The 23,888-nt window shown below is 42.0% G+C and overlaps 1 protein-coding gene across 1 annotated transcript in view; it reads right to left on the reverse strand.

Moving 5' to 3' along the window:
• The window catches only part of RAI14 (retinoic acid induced 14), a 113,829-nt gene that overhangs the window by 6,921 nt on the left and 83,020 nt on the right, over positions 1-23,888 (reverse strand). The window contains exons 4-14 of the mRNA XM_008692656.1: positions 17,717-17,781; positions 14,054-14,111; positions 13,277-13,347; positions 11,554-11,660; positions 10,640-10,818; positions 10,353-10,381; positions 8,964-9,050; positions 7,854-7,940; positions 5,458-5,512; positions 2,403-2,521; positions 214-1,749 (exon numbers count right to left, since the gene is read on the reverse strand). Coding sequence (XP_008690878.1) covers positions 214-1,749; positions 2,403-2,521; positions 5,458-5,512; positions 7,854-7,940; positions 8,964-9,050; positions 10,353-10,381; positions 10,640-10,818; positions 11,554-11,660; positions 13,277-13,347; positions 14,054-14,111; positions 17,717-17,781 — 2,393 coding nt within the window. The remainder of the gene's footprint in view (positions 1-213; positions 1,750-2,402; positions 2,522-5,457; positions 5,513-7,853; positions 7,941-8,963; positions 9,051-10,352; positions 10,382-10,639; positions 10,819-11,553; positions 11,661-13,276; positions 13,348-14,053; positions 14,112-17,716; positions 17,782-23,888) is intronic.

A 23,888-nucleotide genomic window follows, 5' to 3' on the forward strand; every position in this document is an offset into this window, starting at 1 on the left:
CATAGGTGAAAATGCTTTCACATAAAGGGACTGATAGAAGATCAGTGGTTTTTTTTAAACAAAAATGTCCAACCTACTATTCTTAATGTGGCCGTGGGGACAGAGGGAGTCACATGCAGACCTTTTGTGCATTCACAACAGGTCAGTGCTAACCAACGCTAAAAACGTTAACTGTGCTAGCTAGAAACGCGACAGCAATGGAATCTCACAAACCTTCTTGTCTTTATCCTCCTCCAGTTTGGAAGAGCTCTCCGACTGTCTCTTCATTTCTGCCAGCTCTTCCTGAGCGTCCTGGAATTGTTGCCGAAGTTCATTTGCTTCCTGCTCCTTGGCCTTTAAGAGAGCCTGAACATTCTCCTTTTCCCTTTTCATTTGTGACACCTCACTTCTCATCTGGGCGAGCTCCAAATGGGCCTTCTCTTTCTCTTTTACTGAATCCTTCAATTTTGAGGCCAACACACTCACCTCGCCTTCTAATGATGACTGGAGCTTTGCATAGGCAGACCTGGGCACCATGGCGTCGGTCATGGCGGCCTTCTCTTCCAGAAGCTGTTTCTCCAGCCTTGCCACTTCTCCTTCCTTGCTTGCAAGGTGCTCTTTGAGACTGCTTATTTTTTCCTCCATCTCTTTGGCGGTAGCCCGCAGCGTGGTTATCACTTGCAAATGTTCTGTGATGGAGACTGAATTCTCTTTCTGGGAGTCCACCAGCTGTTTGAGCTGGGTCAACTCATGCAACACCTTTGAGTACTGAGACTTCATTTCGGACAAGGCCTCTTCTGCCTTAGCTCTGGATACGTCTGTCACTTGCAGCAGTTTCTCATGCTCCGCTTTGTGGATGTAGTCGGCCGTTACGTCTTCCAGAGATTTCCTCTTCCTATAATCCTCCAGCTCGGCCTGGGCTTCTTTGTACAGCTGGGACAGCTCGCTCACCTGTTTATTGAGTTCATCGATCATCCTGTTCATGGCCTCTTTCATGTCCCCGGCTTCGTCGCCGGCCTCCTGGGTCATATGACTCTTGAGGGCATCTTTTAATTTCATGATTTCTTCTTGGGCTTCTTGGTACTTCTCAAACAAAAATGCTTTCTCTTTATTCATGTTCTCAATGACAGAGCAATATGAACTTTTCATTTCCTCATACTCTTCCACGGGAGGCTTGATGACCATACCTTTCTCCCTCTCTACAAGTTTTTCTTCTAACTCTCTCACCTTCTCTTTATTTCTTTCACTTTCTTCCACCGCATTCTGGAGGTCCTGCTTTAGCACATCTATTTCCTCCTCGGTGATCCTCAGCTCCCGGAGACGCGAGTAACTGTCCACGCTTTCGGGCGAGACGAGGCCCAGTTTCATCTGCTTCTGCACGTTGAGGACTTCTTTCATTGCTTCCTCGTACTTGCTCTGGGTTTCTTTCAGTTTCTGGCTGAGGTCGGAGCTGTTCTCTGAAATCTCCACACTGTTCACGCACACCGACTCGGCCCTTCTGGACCGGAGCTCGGCCTGGAGCTGCTGCTTCTCTGCTTCAGAGCTCTCCAGTCTCTTCTGCAGGTCTTGCAAAATCTCTTGTAGTTGCTGAATACGGCCATCGCTGTCCAGAGTGGATTTACTTGAAGAATGTGGTAAGACAGGTGGAGATGATTTGGAGTCTGGGGGAGAGGTGTCACTAGGTTTGCCCAGGGGTGGGGCCAAGTCAGTTTGAGTGGAATGGTAGGAGTCAAAGCTCAGGTCTGCTTCTGCCTCCTTGGGTGACTTGGCCTGGGAAAAAGGCAAGAACGAAATGGCACCAAAGATGTGGTCAGGTGAGCAAGCAACGGGGAGGAGAGAACAAACCCAAAGCTTATGTACGGGAGAGCCACAGGGTCCCTTTATGTGTACCCTTGCCCCCTGACAAAATATGGTCCCGGACATGAGAGGCCGATTAATGACACTAAGCTTATTCTTTGCTCTATTAGGACCGCTGATGTGTGCCACTTTAAAAACACGAGATTTGTTTTGGCTCTAAAGCCTCTGACTCGTAATTTTTCCTTTGCTTCTCATATTATTCCAGTTGCCAAAAGGGGCAATGGGCTTATTAGTACAGCTACTTCTTATTTAAGTTCTTAAATCTGCTAAATGATCAGCTCTACACATGCACACACACACATACACGTATATGTCATAAATAACACACACTAAGTATATAATTATGTGTGATTGACCAATTTAGCAATTTACAGAAATGGAGTTAATGAATACCTCCTCTCTCAACAAACAGATAATTTCAAACTATAAAATGCTTGAGGCTAACTATATTAAAAAAGGAAGAAACCACTGGAGATGTTTAAAACAAAATATCATCTGACTAACCTGAAAAATCCCCGTAGTCTGACCCTACAGAAGAGTCCCGTGGTAGCAATCTCTGTACCCACCTGTAATTTATCTTGTAATTCCTTATTGTGTAAGGTAAGAGAAGCGACTTTTGCTTGCAACAGGACAAGAAGATCTTGTTGGTCGGCTTCAGAACTTATATCCAATAAGCTATCAGCACCTTGGAAAAGTGGAAAGCAATTTAAAATAATATTTAAAAAATTAAACCAGTCTTTCTCTGACCTTTAACCAAGTCACTTTCTACCCAACCCTCGGCTTCTTCCTGGCTCTGGCTCTGAACAAAAGCCGCTAGCAGCTGGGTAGAGGAACAGCAGTTCCCGGGTCCTGGGGTTCCCTTCCTGGGGTACCCCCAGCACAGGACCGGATGCCTGGATGTATACAGCTCATCTGAAAACTGATGGGATTTGCTCATACATTTTCCATTCGCCTGATTAAGTATCATACCTTGGTTGCTTTTTTGTTCCTCCCATGACTAAGTCCCATTTCTGTGAATCCTTTTAGAAGTATCCTGGTTCACTTCTTATCCCTACCACCGTTACTCTAGTTCAAACTTTAGCCCCTGGCTTGGAAACCCTGCAAACAGCCCTGTAACAAAGCTCTCTCTCCTCTCCATAGGACAAATATAGCCTTGCCCAACACTGTCAGGCTAATCTTCCTAAAACATGCTTCCTAAAACATTCCTGTGGTTCAAGTGCTTTAATCACTCTCTCTCTCCAAAATTAATCTCCAGACTCCTTCCTCTGGGTTAAGGTCTCCATCATCTGGTGTCAATGTACTTTTTCAGGTGTACGACCCATGATCTCTAGTATTACATCTTCCTCAGATTCAAACTTTCCATCATACCCTCTATATTCTCAACACAAGGCTGCTGCTTTAATTCTTCATGCCTAAGCTTGCCCTTGCAGCATTTCTTCGGCTAGGTTACTTGTAGGCATCTTTCAGGACCCACGTCAAACTCTGCTTCCTCCTTACAGCATTCGATGACCTGATGACCACCCCATCAGGAAATGGTCTCCTTTGAATCCCACAATCCCACTGTTGGTAAACCATCACTTTCTGACATCCTACTGATTATTGTGCTGAAATGGCATCTAAAGCAATGCTACTCAAAGTGCTCACTGAGACAAGAACCTTGTTCCAGAATGGCATTCAGCAGTGTTCCAATGGAAAAAAGAAAAGTCTGCTGGACAAAATAGTTTGCTTAGCGGTATTGCTGGATGGCTTTCTGGTGCAAACTTCTTATTTCCTGTAGACTGGCAACAGTTTACAGACCACAATCTGATAGCGCTGACCTACATTCTTTACTGTTATGTTATTATTTTCTCATAGCCATTTAATGCAAAGATGAAAACTTTCATCTTAATTTGGAAGGATGCAAAATGACATCAGAAGAAATGCTTACTTCTGATGTCTGGTGCCTAAACCACAGCTTTATAGAGTCCCCTTGATATAATGTCTGGTGAATTTGGAATAAACCAGAGCATGACTATAATTCTAAGCTACAGAAATTACTTCTCAAATACAATGGAGGGGCGCCTGGGTGACTCCACTGGTTGAGTGTCTGATTCTTGGTTTCAGCTCAGGTCATGATCTCGGGGTCCTAAGACTGAGCCCTGCATCGGGCTCTGCGCTCAGTGGGGAGTCTCCTTGAGGTTCTCTCTCCTTCTGCCCCTCCCCCTACTTGCACACATGCTCTAAAATAAATACATTTTTAAAAAAATAAAATATAATGGATGGTTTTAAAAGAATCCAATGTAACACGTGTTCAATTAACATGGATCTCTGCCAGGAATTCGAAAGCTTAGTATTTCTAAATTCTGTAAGTTAAAAGTTCCAAACACATAAAATGCATAATAGGCTAAGAAAGTGAATGTGACATTTTAAATGGACTCTGGGGATACTGTACTGTACATTCTTAGAGGGTAAACCCGCGGGATAGACTCTTAAGGCAATAAATTAAACCCTGTCTTGGTGAAGACAGTACAATTGCGTGTGACTTTATTAACACTGTGTCTTTGCATATATCTAAAATCCAAAGTAGGAAAGTTAGATCGTGCAGCCACGGAGGTGCTCAGTTGGCTCTCCTTTCAGGAAATAACCTGCTGCCCAGGGGCAAGGAGTGCTGCTTGCTGATGGTGGCAGTGGACCTCATTGCAAAATAATGTTTTATTTAAAATGCCTAAAAGGGGGGGGGGTGCCTGGGTGGCTCAGTTGGTTAAACGACGGGCTCTGGTTTTGGCTCAGGTCATGATCTCAGGGTCATGGGATTGAGCCCCACACTGGGCTCTACATTCAGGGGGGAGTCTGCTTGAAGATTCTCTCCCTCTGCCCCTCCCTCCACTTGTGCATGCATGCACTCTCTAAAATAAATAAATAAATCTTTAAAATAAAATAAATGCATAAAAGAGAATAACCAGGCTATAGTAACTTAAGAGCTGATTTTGTAATACACCAAATAACCAGATCTGGCAGCAGGTCTAATAACTGCCATATTTCTAGTAGAGAGACTGTAAATGATATTTCAAGACACCCGCAATTACAGTTAGGTGACATGACATTATCTGTGAACTCTCTTGTTGGCAAAGTCACCGGTCTGCTAAGATTACTGGGGATTATTTGTCTATATTCATAATTGAAGGAAGTGCTAACATTTAGTTAGGGACAAATGAAACAGAGACATATTTTTTTCGCATCCATGCTTAGAGACTCCTTAAAATCCAGGTGTACTCCGGAAGTATGGAAAGTGTCAGCCTGTGTAGTACTGGCAGGTCTGGGTGCCAGGCACCCCAACCTCCCTATACTCCTCCAGGCTTTGCCTTTGCTCTTTTTTTTTTTTTTAAGATCTTATTTATTTATTTGACAGAGAGAGACAGCAAGAGAGGGAACACAAGCAAGGGGAGTGTGAGAGAGAGAAGCAGGTTTCCCGCCGAGCAGGGAGCCCAAGGCAGGGCTCGATCCCAGGACCCTGGGATCATGACCTGAGCTGAAGGCAGATGCTTAACGGCTGAGCCACCCAGGCGCCCCTGCCTTTGCTCTTAAATGGCCATGGACTACACATCTGTCAAAGAAACAAAAACAGCTGCCCCTTCATCTTACCTGTAGTGCTGTCACTTAGTCTGTCTTTGTTTTCCCGTATAGAACTGATCTCAGCCTGCTGGAACGTAAAAATGATTTAAAAGAATATTCCTGACTGTAGTATTCCATGAGAAAAGCAAGCAAATTTTCCTCTCTGAGTCGACACAGAACAATTATCCTTCTAGAAGAAGTTAGAAAATCCCCAGGAAAGAAAATATTTTAAAATATAAGTGAATAAAAATGACAATTATCTACTGAGATATAATCTCTAAAATGTTAGATTCCAGAGCATATAATCTCAAAATATTTTTCAGAAATTTCATTAAGTATAATAGAAATATCTTTTAATATTATAATAACTTTATATCTACATCCTAAAACTTGAGATGGAAAATATTACTTTCACAAGTCAAATACAAGTTTTATCTATCTGGGTAATACATTGATCAAAATACATTAGAAGTATTTTTTAGCTTTACTATTTCATAAATTTACTAGTATTAATGTATTATTATTAATATTTCTAAGAGAAATTGTAGTAAATAAGACCTGTCAGGGAAGATAAAGGTAATTTTATGGGGAATAAAAAGTTTTACGGTCATGGACTGATAATCTAAAGATTTTCTCTTTGTCCTTGAATATCTGTCTGTGAATACACTGCAAAAGTTCTTGCAACTTCAAAGCCAGACTTTCATTTCAAAACAAAATACAACGAGTTGCCAGAAATTACTATGTTTCATCCAGATGAGCCATAGACCTGATAAGAGAGAGAAGTTTTCAGCAAAGGAACTTTTGTGAAAGCCCAAATGCTAAAAATAAAGTGGCTCATTTTTGGCAAGTGCTTATCTTAATAAAAAGCTGTCTTTTCACTTTATAAAAAGATGTTTATTTTAATTTTTCAACTACCTTAAGGTACAATAAACGACATTCATTTAAAGTTTATGGTATAAGGAGCTCTGATAGATATACACCCATGGAACCACCACCATAATCAAGATGCAGAATGTTTCCATCAACTCTACAAGTTTTCTCCTGCCTCAACACAGCCAATCCCTGCCCACCCTATCCCCAGGCAACCCCCACTCTCCTTTCAGCATTATCTAGAATTCCTATACATGGAATGTCATGGGTATGGATTCATGCCAGGTTTCTTTCACTCACCATGATGACTTCAGATCCACCTACGATGCTGCCTGGACAGCTTGCCTTCTTTTTTTATGGCTGGGCAATAATTAATTGTATGGACATATCTCATTATCCTCATGCAGTCACTTGCTGACGGACATTTGGATTGCCTCTAGTTTTGGGATATGCGAATAAAGCTGCTACAAACATTTGTGCATACAATTTTTCGAGACATACATTTTAACTTCTCTTGGATAAACATCAATGAGTGGGCGGCTGGATCATATGTTAAGTGTATGATGAACTTTTAAAGAAACTGTCGGCTCCCCAAAGTAGTTTTGCTACTTTACATTCCTACCAACAGAGCAGGACAATTCTAGTTCTTGCCCACTATCACCAACATTTGGTATTTTTAAACTTCAGCCGTTCTAAATGGTGTCGCTATTTATCTTTTGTGTGTGTGCGGGGGGAAGGTTTAAAGAAATGAAAGAAAATCTTTTTGCATTCTATTTCTGAAAATTGTAATTTGTGATATTATCCTTTGGAATGCACTGTGTCCTCTGACCCATAATCAGATTCAAAGATATTAGGGTACTAATAGGGTATTCATCTTAAGAATTTACTAATAAAATCCAGTTAAAGTGGGGTAAATGTCAGGTTGACAGAATCTTTTTCAGATCACTGTGCATCCAAGTTCAAAGAAAATTTATCTAGTAATTCTTAGATGGGGGAAAGCAATATACAACGATACCACTGCAATTTCATTTTAACAATTACAAATTTTATTTTCCTTCCAAGCATAATTTCCTAGTGATGGATAGATAAACGGATAGTAAATTGAAATATCCTCCCATTTATAAAAATACTTTCCAACAACAAATCTAGAGAATCGGGTAGAACAGATTTTCTAAAATTAATGCATATTAGTTTACAAAAAACCTTAATTAAAAATATAAGATTACTTGTGAGAAAGACAGAGAATAATCAACATTTCTTTCTTTTTGATTGACATATATCAACTTGATTTAGTAAGAAGACTGGCTTATCAGTTCTTATCTTTGCTCCTTTTTTTAGAAGGAAGAAAATGAGTTATTACTTAATGAATATGACTTATTCATTCTACTCTGTGTGTTTGGAGGCCAGGCCAGAAGAAATAACAGGGTGCTTCATGAAGCAAAGGTGGTGAACCAACCACTAGCGAGTCTATTCTGTTTCGCCCAATGCTGGACCACTTAAATCACATCTATTCTGTATCTTAAGATTCAAAAGTATTGAACACAGAAAGGAATTACCTTGAAGGGTGGTTCGGCAAAAAACACGGATTCCTTTCCCGAAAGTGGTGTTGAAGTTATTGATCTTGGGGAAGACACATCACTCAACTTAAAAGACAAAATGAAAATCACAGATAAAGAAGGCTTCTTCAAAGTCTTTTCTTCTCCAGTGCCAAAGAATTCACCTACTTAACCAATGCAAATAAATCTAATGGTAACCATCCTTAGTCTCAATTAATTCAAGGGTATTTTCAACTTAATGCAGCCCCTCAAATACTTTCCGAAAGTTTGCAGAATATAACTAACTCTGCTCCTGTAGTCACAAGAAGCAATTTTCAAAACCTATAAAACTGTGGCATGTTAAGGACATTATCAGTGAATATGCTCACAGAGTTAACATAACTTATCAGAGGAGAGATTTCTCTCAACTACTTGAGAGATTCCACAGACACTGAGCTTCCTCCTCTAGGCAACAGTCACCATAAGCTCAGAAATGAAAACTTTTAATATTAACCAACCTTCAATGTAATTAGAAAGGCAAATGTATTTTAGCAATGTTTTAAGAAACCAACTAAAATTCATATTCAATTAACTGCCTCACCAGCCACCCATCCTCCCTGCCTTTACTTGAGCTGTTAATGCAAGGTACTAAAAGTAGACTGAGCTTCACTTAAGGAAGAAGTTTCTGTCATAAGATTTTGAGGAATTTCCCTGAGTATTTTTTTTTCTTCCTTCCTTCCTACTTCCCTCCCTTCCTCCCTCCCTCCCTCCCTTCCTTCCTTCTTTCCTTCCTTCCTTCCTTCCTACCTACTTACCTTCCTTCCTTCCTTTCCTCCCTTCCTTCCTTCCTCTCTCTTTCTTATTTATTTATTCCTTGAGGCTTTTAAAAAAGATACTGTTCAATTCCTCAGCCTTGCAATAAATAAGAATCAACATGATTTCCATACTAATAATCAAAATCCTTCATACCACTATCTGTAATTGAAAACCAGTAAAGAAAATTTTAAATGTGCTTAATGAAGGGTCAATCCTAAAACATTTGTTTTTGGCCTAAACACAAAATGACAAAATCATGGCTTTTTGTTGGTGTTGTCGTACATTTGTTCACTGTTGGTTTGCTTTTGTCTTTACCTGGGTAGGACTGATAGGAGGTGGTGGAGCTTTGCGTTTTTTTGGAGTTCCACTTCTTTCTGAGCTTAGTTTAGAGACTTGATCATGCTGGAAGTTATCACAGTCCAAAGAACGGAGGTGGGTTAGTTCGGTTAGTAAAGTCTGAACAGCTTCATCAAACAAATGAGAAAAACCTCAACAGTTCATGCATTTCTTACTTTATCAAGATCTGACATCTGCTACCAACATAAAAATAAGTAATATGCATGCTCCAAGTGTTCTTCCAGCAGCCCATGCTTTAATAGCCAGAAAATATAAAACACAAGACAAAACCAGATTAAGTTGGTGTAGAGAACGGGGAAAGTGGAGGATGTCTGCCCCAGTTTAGAACCCAGGATACATTCCTAGTCTAGCTTCCATCTTAATGCAAAGCAGTGGTATTTTCACCACCTTTGCATTACTTTCACTCCTTTCCTTAAGGAATGTTGATATGGGGGCAAGGGGAAATGTCATCTCTGAAGGTTATAAATAAGTAACGCAGTTAGTACCTAATAAATTCAGTACTATTTCTTGTTTATGATAATTTTTCAAGAATCTTGATGTATAAGTAAATAAATATAACAGCCAACTATACAACTCTTCAAAAAAGGAAACAACACTGACGATGTTTTTAGGAAAAAACTCCAAAATAACAGGGCAATCTTCTCAATTTCTGTCTGTAACTCTAACGACATTTTAGAAAAGTTCCAGTTAAAATGAAAGGGCAAGCTAAACCTCTTATGCTCATTAAATATCTAACACTGCCATGGATGGAGGTCTATAATCCATGGGATACACAAGCATTTAAAACGTTGTTTGTTCGCAGAGTTAATCAAACATTTTTACACCAACAGAAAATATTAGTACATTTCAGAAAAAGATGAATATATAAGTAGGAAGGTTTAAAGTTACATGCTTTGGCCACAGGGTAAACCATTAAGAAAACATTTACCATCTTCTAACAATGAATCATTTATTCTTTTTTTTTTTTATGTTCAGTTAGCCACTGATAGTACATCATTAGTTTTTGATGTAGCATTCAATGATTCATTAATTACGTATAACACCCAGTGCTCATTACCACATGTGCCCTTAATACCCACCACCCTGTTCCCCCTCCCCTGACCCCCCTCCCCTCCAAAACCCCCAGTCTGTTTCCCAGGGTCCATAGTCTCTCAGGGTTCATCCTCCCTCTCTGATTTCTCCCCCTTCAGATTTCGCTCATTTATTCTAAAGATTGTTCACTCTTTAAGTATTTTTAACATAGTTTTTGTCACTTTTTTAGTGGACCACAGAATGGTTTAATTAGGACAATTTCAAGGTCCCACAAGCTACAATGACAAAAAAATTCTCTCCCCCAAGGATAAATACCTGCTTTGGTTTTGTTGGTGTCTTTAAATCTGCAGAGGAAAAAGTGGGGGACAAAAAAAAAAAAAAGAACTGTAAGAACCATGACTCACATCCACTTTGGGTGGGGGACACACACACACACTCTCACACCCATACACACAACAAACACAGTATCTAACAGTTCATTTTTCTTCAAGAATATGTTTAAAAGAATAATAAAGTAGATCATATTGCACACATTCCTTTACCCTTTGGGGAAAATGGAGTGGATAAATTTAAAACAACACTGGCTATTTTCTTTCACATACCAGAATCCTGAGAGATTTTTGATAATAGAAGGCTTTGAATTGCTGTATTTTCTGAGAGTTTGGAATAATGTAAGGCATTGTGTCCAAGAGAATCTACAAGGTTTAGGTCTGCACCCTTTTTAATTAAGGCTTCCACGATATTAGAGCTGCTGATCTCACAAGCCAGCATGAGAGCAGTTCTAAAGAAAAAAGGAGACACCAAATTAGTACTAACACAATGGGAAAACACTTTCTTGGGAAATCATTTATCTTGGAAACAAGGAAAAGAAGATTAAGTACACTTAAATATATATACTTAATCTTCTAGGGAATTTGAAATGTAGTGCTAGCGAGATGAAATTAGGTATTTTTTTTTAACTTCAGATTAAATCAAAACATTAAACTATATTAGGTCAAATAACATAGACATAATCTTCTAAACATAATCTTCTAATTATGACAGAATTTAATATGATTGGCACAAACCATGTCCTCCTTTCACCTCAAGCATTTTAAAGTACCTACACATCATTACGACTATTTTTAAAGCAGCCAAAGTTTACTCGTATTTAATTTCGCATGAAAAGCCATTGGAAATAGCCTAGTCACTTTAGTATTCAATAATCTCATCACAGATACAATGATGTTCCCAGAGGTCTGAGGGAGATTTTTAAGTCAAAACAGATCCTGGATTATCACAAGTGGCAGGAGGGGCGCCTGGCTGGCTCAGTCGGTAGAACACGCGAGTCTTGATCTCAGGGTCATGAGTTTGAGCCCCATGTTGGGCATAAAGTTTACGCAAAAAAAAAAAAAGGCCAAAAAATGAAAAACTTAAAACAACTTTCTAACAAATGATCCAAAAGATAGCTGTGTTATTTTGAGGCTCCCAGAACATAGATATCAGCGAAATCCCATGATTTCTATTTCTGTGGTACCTTCCATTTTTGTCCCTGGAATTTACATCTGCTCCATGGTCCAGGAGAAAGCAACAGACCTCACTGTGGCCATTTTGTACTGCGAGCAGCAGTGGTATACTCCCATCCTAGGAGACAAATGCAGACGGGTGGTAACTCAGACAGCAAACGCCAGAACTGCGAAGGCCCTGGTCTTTGCACATTTATCCCTGAGCTGTCCTGCCACCATGCCAGTTTGCGTCCCCGCTGTGTGCCGTTACATCTCAGCACAGCTCTTCTTACAGAGCTGCACCGTTAGCTTTTCCGCAGGAACCTCAGCCTCTTGGGCTGCTCGTTCCCTCGGCGACCATCGCTCCGTCTGGCGACGCTGTGAGAGAGGGGAGCACCGAGGACGGAAAGGCTCAAGGCAAGAATACCATGTTTACTGAGGGCTGGCTCTGTGTTTCCAGGTGGTGGCAGCTTCCTCCAAGCAAACTGCACGCTTCCTTCCATTCATTCCACTACTCCCTTCTAAGAGACGGCACGCTTTCATAACCTCCCAGGTACCAAAACAGAACAGGAGTTAAGAGTCTGTCTATTCCTGACACCTGACTAGATAAAAGATCAATGGAAAGAAGGATTTAAGATGACAATTGGCATTCCTTTAAAAAAAGAAAATGATGTTGAATCACTATATTATATACCCGAAAGTAATGTAACCCTGTATGTTAACTACACTGGAATTAAAATGTGAAGAAATAATAAAATAAAAAATGTAAAAAAAAAAAAAAAGGGAAAGAAAATGAGATCCCAACTCACATACAAATCATGCAAGGAAATGAAGAATTTAAACACTATTTACAACGGAAAACCAAAGAAAAAAATACTAGAAGAATATATAGGTGACCATTCCCACAATCTTAGTTCTGAAGGGGTCCGAACTCAAATGATACAAACCACAAAAAAGAAGCTTTTGTTCTGCTTTTTCCTTGAACATACCTCACAAATGGGGTTGATAGTAATTTTTAAGGTAGATGTATTCAAATAGGCAAAGGAAAAAATAAATTACAATATAGCCAATGGTTTTAACATGACAATTTAAAAAATATAATTGCTGCTTAAAGATTGAGTATTTAAAACAGAATTTCAGACATTTCTAAAGAGTTATCTCTGTGAAGTTATAATAAATACTTTCTGGTTATAAAGTACTGAGATTCAGGGAGTGGAAATTTATCTACAGATTCTATATACTCACTTAACAATCTCCCCATCAGGTATAATGCATGCATGTCAATTCCCATCCTATGGCGGGAAATTTAACTTTGTAACCAGGAGTGACTGGCAGGTAAATTTACTCTCAAAATAGCCCAGGAAGGTTAAAATAGGCTAAAAACAGACTTCAAAGTTGGCAAACCCTAACCAAAGGTACCCAAGATGATACATGGAAAAGAACAGAAATAATAGAGCTTCTTTTTAGACTTATCTCTAAAAATCAAGAGAGTAAAGCCTTATTAATATTTAGGTTGACGGCAGACGAGCTCAGAAACATACCCATCAGGAAGTACATGTTACAACATGGCTTATTAATGCTTCCGGGACAATGGGAAGAATACTTGAATCCATTTGGCCGAAGAGGACCCAGGTTGGAAAGCACTAGCCTTGCCAAACGCTTAGGTCTCTGAAGTCTTCATGACTTTTGGAAGTAGCCCACAGGGCTCTAGAAACCAGTATCCATCTCCAACTCTAGTAGCCTCCCGATACTCACCAAGTCCTTGAGGTTTATGGGGCTTTTGTGCTCGCAAAGAGCCTGCACGGCTTGAAGGCAGCCCTGTGCCGCTGAGAGAAAGAAGAAACACCACAGCCCGTCACAACGCTGCTCACACAAAGAGGGCCATCAAACACTTTTCAGGACGGAAAGATCGTGTCCCACCCAGTTTGCCTACGTTACTCTGGTTGCACCGAAGAGAAATGGTATCAGGAAGGTTAGTTAAGGTGTTCTCAATGATTGTTAAATTTCGATGTTTCCAGACCTAAAGCCAGTGGCTGCCAGTTGCCCTTACACACGTGCTTGGTTTAGTGTTTTGTAAGGACTTAGGTTGTCCACGATTAGCACTAAGGGAAATTTATAAACCTCATCATTCCTGAGTTTGGTGTCAGCGTTTTATTACTTGGAGCTGTGTGACAGATACTCACAGACAGTAAGACAGAACACTGATAAATAAAATTGGGGTTTCTTCTGATCCCCAAATCCAAAAAATGTGTATCACACCTTACATGAAATCTACACATGCCTTAGTTTAAACAAGAACCTTACATTAATTAAAATATAATAACCATGACAATTTTTACTGATTGTCTGGCAGGCCATGGATGAATTCTAGATGTGTTCCTTGATACAACTCCACACGTTTTGCAAACTGAGGGAAATTTAAATTCTAGGAATGACAATAGACAACAGCATCAGAAATAAAATGGCTTGAATGAGGAAAAGGAAAATTTAGTATTTCTTGTGGCAGAAGATAAATAAGAGACTGAAAGTCACCTGCATAATGTAAAGCTGTTTTCCCAGAACTGTCAATGCTTTCAGCTGGGCATTTAGACTAGAAGACAAAAATAAATAAATACACATAATAAAATTCAGTTCTGTTTAGTTCATCCTTCTCCTACAAGGTTATGATGTATCTTATTAGGAAAAGTATAAATAGAATAAGCCCCGATTGCTGTGCTCCAAGGTCTACAGTCTCCTACTTGGGGGGGGGGGGAGCGGGTAGGGGGAGTGGGACTCATTTCCAAGTAATCGTGACTTAGGCAAAAGGTCACCTCTTTGTTGCTTTGGCCACCCTGTCCTCTTTCTCACACTAGCACCCCATCACCAGCAGATCATCCCCACCAGCTCACACACATGCTCTAGGAGTTCTCATCTTGATTCCTTCTTTTCCCCCATTTCCTGCCCTAAATCTCTATCCCCCTTCACAAAACCAACTTTCTGTCAAGAACCACCCATGTGCGATCCATGCTTCCTCACTTCCCATTCACTTCCAAACCCAGCGCAGCTGCGTGCTGTCCTCCAGACCCCACAGAGATGGCCCGAGTCGGTCACCAACAACCTACATGTTTCCCAAGACAGTAAACATCTGGGTCCTCCTCTTACTGCAACCCACCCCCTTCTCCGAACACTCCTTCCCCTCAGCTCCTGGAACCCACATCAGCTGGGTTTCCCCGCCCCTGCCCTGGCTACTCCCCCTTGGTGAGCCAAACAGAACCTTGAGGTCCACCGCTGCTCTCTTCCTTGGTAATCTCAACCACACCCATCTAGAGGCTAAAGACTCTCAAACGGAAACCTTAACAATACCCACCACAAGAGTACATAGTAGCTATCACCTGCCAGGCTCCAAAGAATTGTTTTAAGGCTCTTACCAACCCTAGGTAGGTACTATTATCACTCCCATCGTCGTTTGAGGAAACTGATCCACAAAGAAGTTAATAATTTGCTTAAGTCACAGGAACTGGCAGAGCCAGGATTCAAACCCAGACGTGCTGGGCTAGAGCCTGTATTCTTATCTGTACACAACAGACGTCATCTCCGAGCGCGGGCTGGATAACCCACTGCCTATCTCACATTCCGCGCAGCCCACCCTACACTTCTGGCTTCCTCTCCTGACACGTCCCTATCTTTGTCAACAGCACCATCACTGAACTAGTCAACAAGCCAAAGACCACTGGATCATCTTTGATTTCTTCTCCTCCCCCTCCTCTCCCATCAAATCCACCACCACGCCCTGTCAATTCTGTGTTCTACTCTCTCCTGCCCCGTGACGCCCACCTCGGCTAAGCCAGCACCTTCTCACCCAGACAAGCTGTGGCCGCCTCCCAGTGGTCTCCAGAGCTCTGCTTTTGCCCCTAGTCTCTATAGGACTAGAATGATCTTTTAAAACTGTGACTATCATCCGTAATCCCTTAAAAGCTCTCCACAGTCCCACGCTGTGCTCAGAGTTACAGTTGTCTGTCGCGCCACACAGGCCGGCACCCCGTGTCCTTCTTTCTCCTCCTCACTCGTTTTACCCCAGGCTTTCATTCCTCCCTGACGACAGCCTTTCCTACCAGAAGCCCTCTGTACTTGCTCTTTCGTCTGCTCGAGAGATGCTTTCCCCTTGGCTCTTTCCATCGTTTTCAGCTTAAACATCATCTCTTCCATGAGGCCTTCCCTGCGTATCCACGCACACTCCCCTCTGTCAGTTCTGTTAGTTTTCTTCATGACGTTGTGTGATTTGTAATGTGCATTTGGGGATTTGTTTACGAGATGGCCAGCTCCATCAGGATAGGGGCTGCTCTGTTCTCTGTTCATATACTCAGTGCTTGACACAGTGCATGATGCCCAGGGGGCACTTGTTAAAAGGGTGGGGGGGCCTAGTAGGCTCTTGGCGGGGGAGGGGGGTTAGACTGAATGTGAAGAATCTCACAACACTCTGTGCTCACTGCCTAGAGGAGGCACAACTTTAAAGTGGGAGCCACTGGAGAAGAGAAGTCTCACCGGCAGACAGTAAGAGCAAAGGCCTAGAGAGCCTCGAGGGGTTAAGTGCAGAGGGTCAGGGAGGGCAGGAGATGAGAGTCCCATCATGGAGGGCAGGGCAGAGAATGCCAAGACACAAGTGAAGAATTGGCTAGAGAGGTCCAGGACCCCAGGAAAGCAACCCATTAGTAGGACATCAAAGCCTCAGGTTTTAGCAACAATTCAGAAAGAAGAACAGCAAGTTTGCAAGTTGGAGGCAAGAACAGGCAATGTTAGAGGGAAATGCCTGTCTGCCCTTCAGTGGTAAGAAGAATGGAGATCAAGTTACGACTTACCATGCTTTGGCCTAATTTTAGAATAGCACAAGGAAGTGTTTAAAGGCTTCAAAGATTCCAGAGAAAAACCAATCCATTTGCATAACCAGATATAAAATTACATTAGAGGCTAGAATATCTGGTCCCTGCCCATGAGGATTTCCAGCTTGTCAAGTTCATTCTTCCTGAAAATCAGAGCCAGATGCAAAGTCTGGATAGCCAAGTCAGACTGGGAATGGAGATTTAAAATACAAATAAGTTAAAAAAAAAAAAATTAAGGGAAGACCAAGGGTATGGGAGACAGCGTACTGGGACAAGTCAGTGATTTGTCATTTATCCAGAGTGCCAGATCTCAGAAAAGGCAGATAAGTTCTATTTTAACTGTTTTAAGAGAAATGCCTCATAATAATAATAATAAAAAAATAATAATAATCACAGATGTTGATCTATTTTTCTTGAATTTCACTTCAAAGACCCGTTAAGGTTACACATTCCTGGCATTGGTGGCAGCTTGCATCAGGTAACGCAAGACAAGAAGTTGTGTGATCAGCGGAGCACGACAAGTTGAAGAATGTGACCACATTTCTGCATTAGAATTGCAAAGGCAAATTAAAGCAAGATGCTGGGTCCCACACAGTGCTCACCAAGGCTGAGACAACAGCGCAACAGAACACACAGTCCTCCAAGCTCAGGTTTTATTGCTCTGGGCCCTTCCTGAAAACCACCAGCCTGCATTCTGACTGGCAACAGCTGGGTGTTACGGTATGGACTGTTATCCGGAGTCCATTAAATATTCATCTTGAAAGATTTACAGACGTCACCCCCCTAAGCGATCACTATAAATGGGCGAGGTTAGCAAAGCAAGGAGTTGGCTTAAAATTATAAAGAAGAATAAAACCAAGAACTTGAAAACTAAGAACTAAAAGATAGAGTGGTTGAAGTTCTGTTTCTCAAGCAGAGTTGTGTTCTGCCAGTGACAGAAAGCATACTAGGATATCCGAGATCTTACATGGCAAGGGTCTCCAACAGCACGGGAAAAATTTCTAAAATTGACTATGTAAAGGATACAAGTCTTTTAGAAAAGAAAATGAGGAGCTGAGTCAAGGAGAGAAAAAGGCTGGATCCCAGGAAGACGCTCCAAATTCTGATTAGGATCCTCTTCTTGTATCAGTGCACTTGCTATGGAAACAATCTCTTCCCTGGTGATCATTTAAATAATGACGCCTCTTAGGAAACCAAGATTCTGGGATGGCATTTAAAGGAGTGTGAGAGAGAGAGACAGTGTGTGTGTGTGTGTGTTCTTTCATAGATAAGGTTACTCTTAAAATTTTTTAAATGACATAATTCTCAAAATGTATCATTTTAAGTCGTTCCGTTTTACCTGAAGGAGCTTCCGGACGCACTCGTGGTGGCTGTTCTTGGCTGCGAGGTGCAAAGCGCTGTGTCCTAAATGGATTAAAACACATTTTTGGAAAAAAAGGCCACACGCTTTAAATCCCTTTCTTATCTCTGTAATGAAGACAACTATGAGGAAATAAACTGTCCCCCAACAAAGACGGGATTGTTACTCTTGAGGGTAAGGCCTCAGCTTCTTATCTGGGAAGTTCAGTGACAAAGAGCAGAGAACACAGAGCGTGCTGCCCGCTGGGTAATGCTCTGAGTCTACTCCAAGTGCCATTTCTCTCGGGGTGCCCCAAAATCCGGGCTAGAAGCTCACAAGCGACGCATGACAGCAGCTCAGCTCTGCTTTCAGCTGTCAGTGTATACGCCAGATGTCCTGCGTCCACATTGGCCACACCAGGCTACGACTACCAAAGGCCAGGAACCCAAGAGAGGCCGCCTGTACGCCAGCCGAGAACATTCTAAACACCCACACACTTAAATCCGGATTTCCGACCTTTCATTTCCCTCTCCTCCAGATGTGCTCCAGCCCCTGCATGGAAATTACCTGGAGTTTTCAGATATTCAAAATCCTTATGTGGAAGAAGGGAAAGCGTTGTAATACCAGTAATTCACTATTAAAGTGGTATCTCCATACGTTCCCTTCATAGAACGTGACTCCAACACGAGGCCCTCTGATGTCTCAGCGGTCAGCTTTCAGAAATCCTCGAGCTGTACTCAACTCTCTCCACTGTCTAATGGGCCTCCAGAATTTCTAGGGAAGAGGGGCTGAGGGGCAGCCTCCAGGCAGAAGCCATGGCTACCTGCCCGGCAGGCTCCCACCTGAGGCCCTCTCCAGCTGCTCTGCGCTGAGCCTGGAATCTCTTCCTCCAGATCACCACAGGCTTACTCTCTCACCTCAGATGCCCCTGAAAGGGTGCTTTCGAATGAGGTCTTCCCTGACCTCCCCTTTTAAAATTCCCATTCCTCCGCCACCCTTTTAATCCTTACTCCCTGCTTCACTTCTGTTCTTCATAGCACTGAGAACCTTCCCACACCCCCTTCCCACCCCACCCCTTCCACACAGCAAACACACACACACACACACACACACACACACACACACACACTCACATTTATGGAGATCTTTTTCTTTCCCCAGTAGAATATGAACTCATTGAGAACAGGGAGCTGTGTCTCATTCCCTGCTGTGTCTCTAGTCCAGCACTGATGAAGAATAGGTTCTTAATACACACTTGTTAATTTGACTTAGAGGGTATACTCATTCCAAATGTCTGGGGAGGAAGTTTACAGGGAGGGAACCCAAATTACCACTGCTAGCCAACGCAGCACACACAGTAAAACTCTTAAATCCTCTGTTTCCCAAACTTTTTGGCCAAGATACACCCAGTGTAACCCCTGTAAACCACCCACACTTGGGGACATGCTTCAAACATGGCTTCTGAGCCTCAGTGCTATTGATATTTTAAGCTGTGTTGAGGGGAGGGAGGTTGTCCTATGCATTTTAGGGTAATAAGCAGTGATTCTGGCTTCTACCCATTATATGTCCATTTGTGATGATCAGAAATGTCTTCAGACATTGCCAGATACCCCTTGGGGGCAAAATCACCCCTGGTGAGAACCACTGGCTTAGAGAAAACAATCTCTTTTATATGGTGGTCCAGTCTCCAAATATCATCTCTCCTTTTTGAAATAGTCTTCACTCTGTAACTCTAACTAGAAATATTTTTTTTAAAGATTCTATTTAAGAGAGAGAGAGCACGTGAACACATGTGTGCACATGACTGGGGGGGGGCAGAGGGAGAGGAAGAAGCAGACTCCTTGCTGAGCAGGGAGCCCACTGCAGGGTTCCATACCAACACGTGGAGATCACAACCTGAGCCAAAGGCAGATGCTTAACCAACTGAGCCACCCAGACACCCCCTGACTGTAAATCTTTAATTATTAGAGAATCAAACTGCTAGGAAACACATACTCAAAAATTAGAGGGTTTTAGGACCCCAGTGAAATGCACAAAAGCACGTGTGAGGTCAGAAGATCAGATCTGTCCTTTTCTGAGACCAACTGAACTACAGGATTCTAAGCGTATCCATGAAGGGGAGTTGTTTAGGTGATACAGAACCCTGAGAGGCAGGAATCCCTCCAACCCCTTGAAACAGATGAGGGTGAGGAAGGTTGGGAATGGAGACCCTTGGAAGTAGGAAGACAAACCTCTTCTCTTCCTCTTCCTCCTTTTACTGCATGAGACCCCCTCCTTCCAGGATGTATACCGCATCACAGCATGAGTTTGGTTACAGCATGCATTAAATAGGCTTCGGTGGGCTAGCCTGGCCCCCAACCATCACCTGTACCAGTGTTTCTAAGGACAAACACATTCCGAGTTTTAAACAAACGCCTTACAGATGAACTTCTGGAAGCCATCCTGACTGTAAGTAGAAGATTGTTTATGTCATGTACGCGGTGCATTAGGTCTCGGCTATGCTGTGGACAAAAGCTGTTCTGCATAAGGAGCGCCCATTGGAAAAAAGACACAATTCTCCAGAGACAAGATGGTAGGGAGATTTAAACAACGCAGCATAAAATCAACAACAGGGCTTCACTGCACCCCAAGTGTCCTAGTCATACCTGGAAGTAAGTACTGTGCTTCTAAAGAAACACAATTCTTTTAATCCCTGGCCCTGTGCGACGTTCTCCTAAACCAGCCGCACAGCAGTCTTTCCGAATAAACAGTCTCAAAATCCAAATAACACATCATTCCCTGGACATTACACTGAAGTGAGAGGTCTCTCCCTGCTAAGGTTAAAACAAAACCCTCTTTCCAAATGCAAAATTTTCTGGAGAGAATATATTATATTAGTGACAGAATCTCAGTGTAATGAGATAGTGTGTAAGTCTGGCCCCCGTTCAACTGTGGCTCTGTCTGGAATATCAGGAAACAATTTCCCGAAAGCAAATAACATGGCAACCCTAATTCAGTGCGTTCTGGCAGAACTTTGCCTGTAAGTAAAAAGACCAGTGTTGTTTGTAAGTCAAGAGTTGTGGGCTATTACAGGGAGTATAAAAATCCTATTAATGAAAGGGAGTCTAAAAAGGGTGGCCCAGGGGCACCTGGCTGGCTCAGTCGGTAGAGCACGCGACTCTCGATCTCAGGGTCATGAGTTTCGAGTCCCACACTGGGTGGAGAGAGGACTTAAAAAAATAAAAAAATAAAAAAAAAAAAAAGGAAAAAGGATGGCCAGCCATTCTAGCCATGGGACACTTTCCCCCAACTACCTCAAATAATAACCATTTATTCAATTCTTTAAGATCACGGGAGGAAATGGAGAATTAACTAATAGAGGAATTACCGATGTACCCTTCAAGTACATGTGAAAAAATGTGAAACTAATGAAGTCAGAAGATACAGATAGGGCTAACAAGGCCAAAGTCTGAAAAATCACAGTTTTAGATAATATAGAAACGTTGAGGAAAATAAAGAGAATAACACTCAACTAGGTAAGATCTAAAATATTTTCTTAGAAATCAGAGTTTCAGAATGCTGACTGTATTTAAACAATACAAGTATAAATTTGGTTCTTATTTACAATTTTAAATATATTTAAACATCATTAGTCTTAGTAATCCTCATCTTTTCACCAAATTTTCACCACTGAAGCACAGGTCCGTTTACCTTGTTATATTCCCAGGAGAGGACCCAAGTATAGAAGACATATTTACAACCACTATTTTTACTATTAATTATGGATTTACCCCTTAGTCCCCCCCAGTATAGATTTGTATAGCATTTCACATGGAATTAAAAGACTTCTTTGCGTGTGTGTATACCATCTGAAATATTTTCATGGGCGGGTTATGCTGGTGGTTGTATATGGTCGCCCTTTCTGACCGCCCTCATGCAAGTCAATAGCAAGTCAAGTCCCACAAATCCTACAATCGTTTTTCTTTATTCCAAATGAAAATATGAAATATGTTTTATTGGCTATCATTCGCAGGTATAGTTTAAACGACCCATTCTCTAAAGTGCCTGAGTTTTAAGATAGATATTACCTTTTGTGTCTTTACATGGTATCAAAGTTGAGTGGGATTAGGGGGCATAAAGGAATGGAAGTCCACCTGGAAATCAAAACAAAAACTCAACCAGCCCTTGTCAACCCCAGAGAAAAGTAAGGGTTCCCAAGCATTCTTCCTTCTGAGGACTACACGTTCTGATGTTTCCATACCTCAGTTCTCACTCTCCTAAGTCTCTCTTCTTCTGTGAGAAAAGACGTTTTATTTTGAAAGTTAAGTGTTTAAAGGGATCAGAGAAAATTTAAGATATGGGTGTGAGACATAAAACACACATTATCCTCCAATCTCTGTCTCTACCTCCTTGTGTAACAAAACCTTCGATTTTTTTTTTTAAGATTTTATTTATTTATTTGACAGAGAGAGAGAGAGAGAGCACGTACAAGCAGGGGGAGCAGCAGGCAGAGGCAGAGGGAGAAGCAGACTCCCCACTGAGCAGGGAGCCTGATGTGGGGCTCAATCCCAGGATCCTGAGATCATGACCTGAGCTGAAGGCAGACGCTTAACTGACTGAGCCACCCAGGCGCCCCAACCTTTGATATTTTTACCTGGACACATTGCTGCCCAGAATGCCCAGCTTCCCATAAAGCTGAGTGGGGCCACAGATCACACTCTGTCCAAGGAGATCTAAGTGTGTGTCATTCGTGGGCTGTGCCAGCCCTTCCCCTTGCTGCTGCTGCTGCTGGGACGCAGATTCCAGGGAAGCCATCTCGGGCTCCTAGGACCACAGGCACACCCTGGATGGTGGAGCAACAGGCGTCTGAGTCCCTCACAGGTGGAGCTGAGCTGCCGTATCAATTTGGGACTCTCAACTGAGAGAGAACATTCTATCTGTTTAAGCCACTCTTACTTTGGTATCCTGTCCCACTGTGTCAAAATCAAAGGTGTCTGAAAGCTAATGCTTCCGGGAAGCACTGATAACAAACAGAGGAGTCTTTGGTCTTCTTCAATCTTCTGTTACTGCTTCTGTTCAATCCTGCCTCATCCCCCAGGAGGCTAAATGCAGGCACCACCACTCCCCACCCTCAAAAAAAGCCTAGGAGTCAATTTTACTATTTATCTGGGGAGAAGGGCTTTCTAAGGAAACAGACAGAAATGCCAATCCTTACATCAGTGAAGAACCAGAGCAAACGAAATAAAAGATGCGAGACAAATAACGTAGGTCTAGTTCAGAGATGGCACCGTGAGCTCAGCGGCCGGCTTTCCCACGTGACCACGACACACCTGTGTGGTGCTTGGCAAACAGGCAAGTAAGGGTGGGGGGCAGGCCCCAAAACCAAAAACGTTAAGTCATGAATTTCTACCAGTCTTTAGGTTTTCTTTTTCTAATTTGTGCAATGAAAGCAGTTGGCTTGGCGATTGTAAAAAACATAAATAAAGACGTGAAACCTTTTCCGAAGTCTCGTGTGTTAGGGATAACAAAGGTGTTACAGGTGAACTAGCAGTAATCACGATCATGGTTTTGACTCAGGTCATGATCTCAGGGTCCTGGGATTGAGCCCCACAGTGAGCTCCGTGCTCAGCTGGAAATCTGCTTGAGGACTCTCTCCCTCTCCCCTGCCCTCCTCCTGCTTGCACTCTTTGTCTCTGTCTCTCTCTCTCTCTCAAATAAATAAATGAGGTCTTAAAAAAAAAATAGAAGCGCTGGTTAACTTCTCTATAGTTTTCTGTATTTCTTTAATTTTCTACAAGAAGCATTAGAGAAACATATTTTTCCCTATAACAAATAGAGGGGAAGAGATATTTGGTTATGATAGCAATAATTAGACTCCTGACTAATCTATTTCTTTTTTTAAAGATCTATTTCTTTTCTTTTCATTTTTTTTTTAAAGATTTTATTTATTTATTTGACAGAGAGAGAGAGACAGCCAGTGAGAGAGCCACTCAGGCTAAAGATTTATTTCTTTATTTGAGAGAGAGAGCACGCAAGCAAGCACATGCACGGGTTGGGGAGGCAGAAGGAGAGGGAAAGAGAGTATTAAGCAGACTCTGCACTGAGCATGGAGCCCGATGTGGGGCTTGATCTCATGACCCTGATATCACGACCTGAGTGAAACCAAGAGTCAGATGCTTAGGCTTAACTGACT

Source organism: Ursus maritimus, unplaced genomic scaffold (assembly GCF_017311325.1).
Source record: "Ursus maritimus isolate PB19 unplaced genomic scaffold, ASM1731132v1 scaffold_15, whole genome shotgun sequence".
In the NCBI taxonomy this organism is placed as follows: domain Eukaryota; kingdom Metazoa; phylum Chordata; class Mammalia; order Carnivora; family Ursidae; genus Ursus; species Ursus maritimus.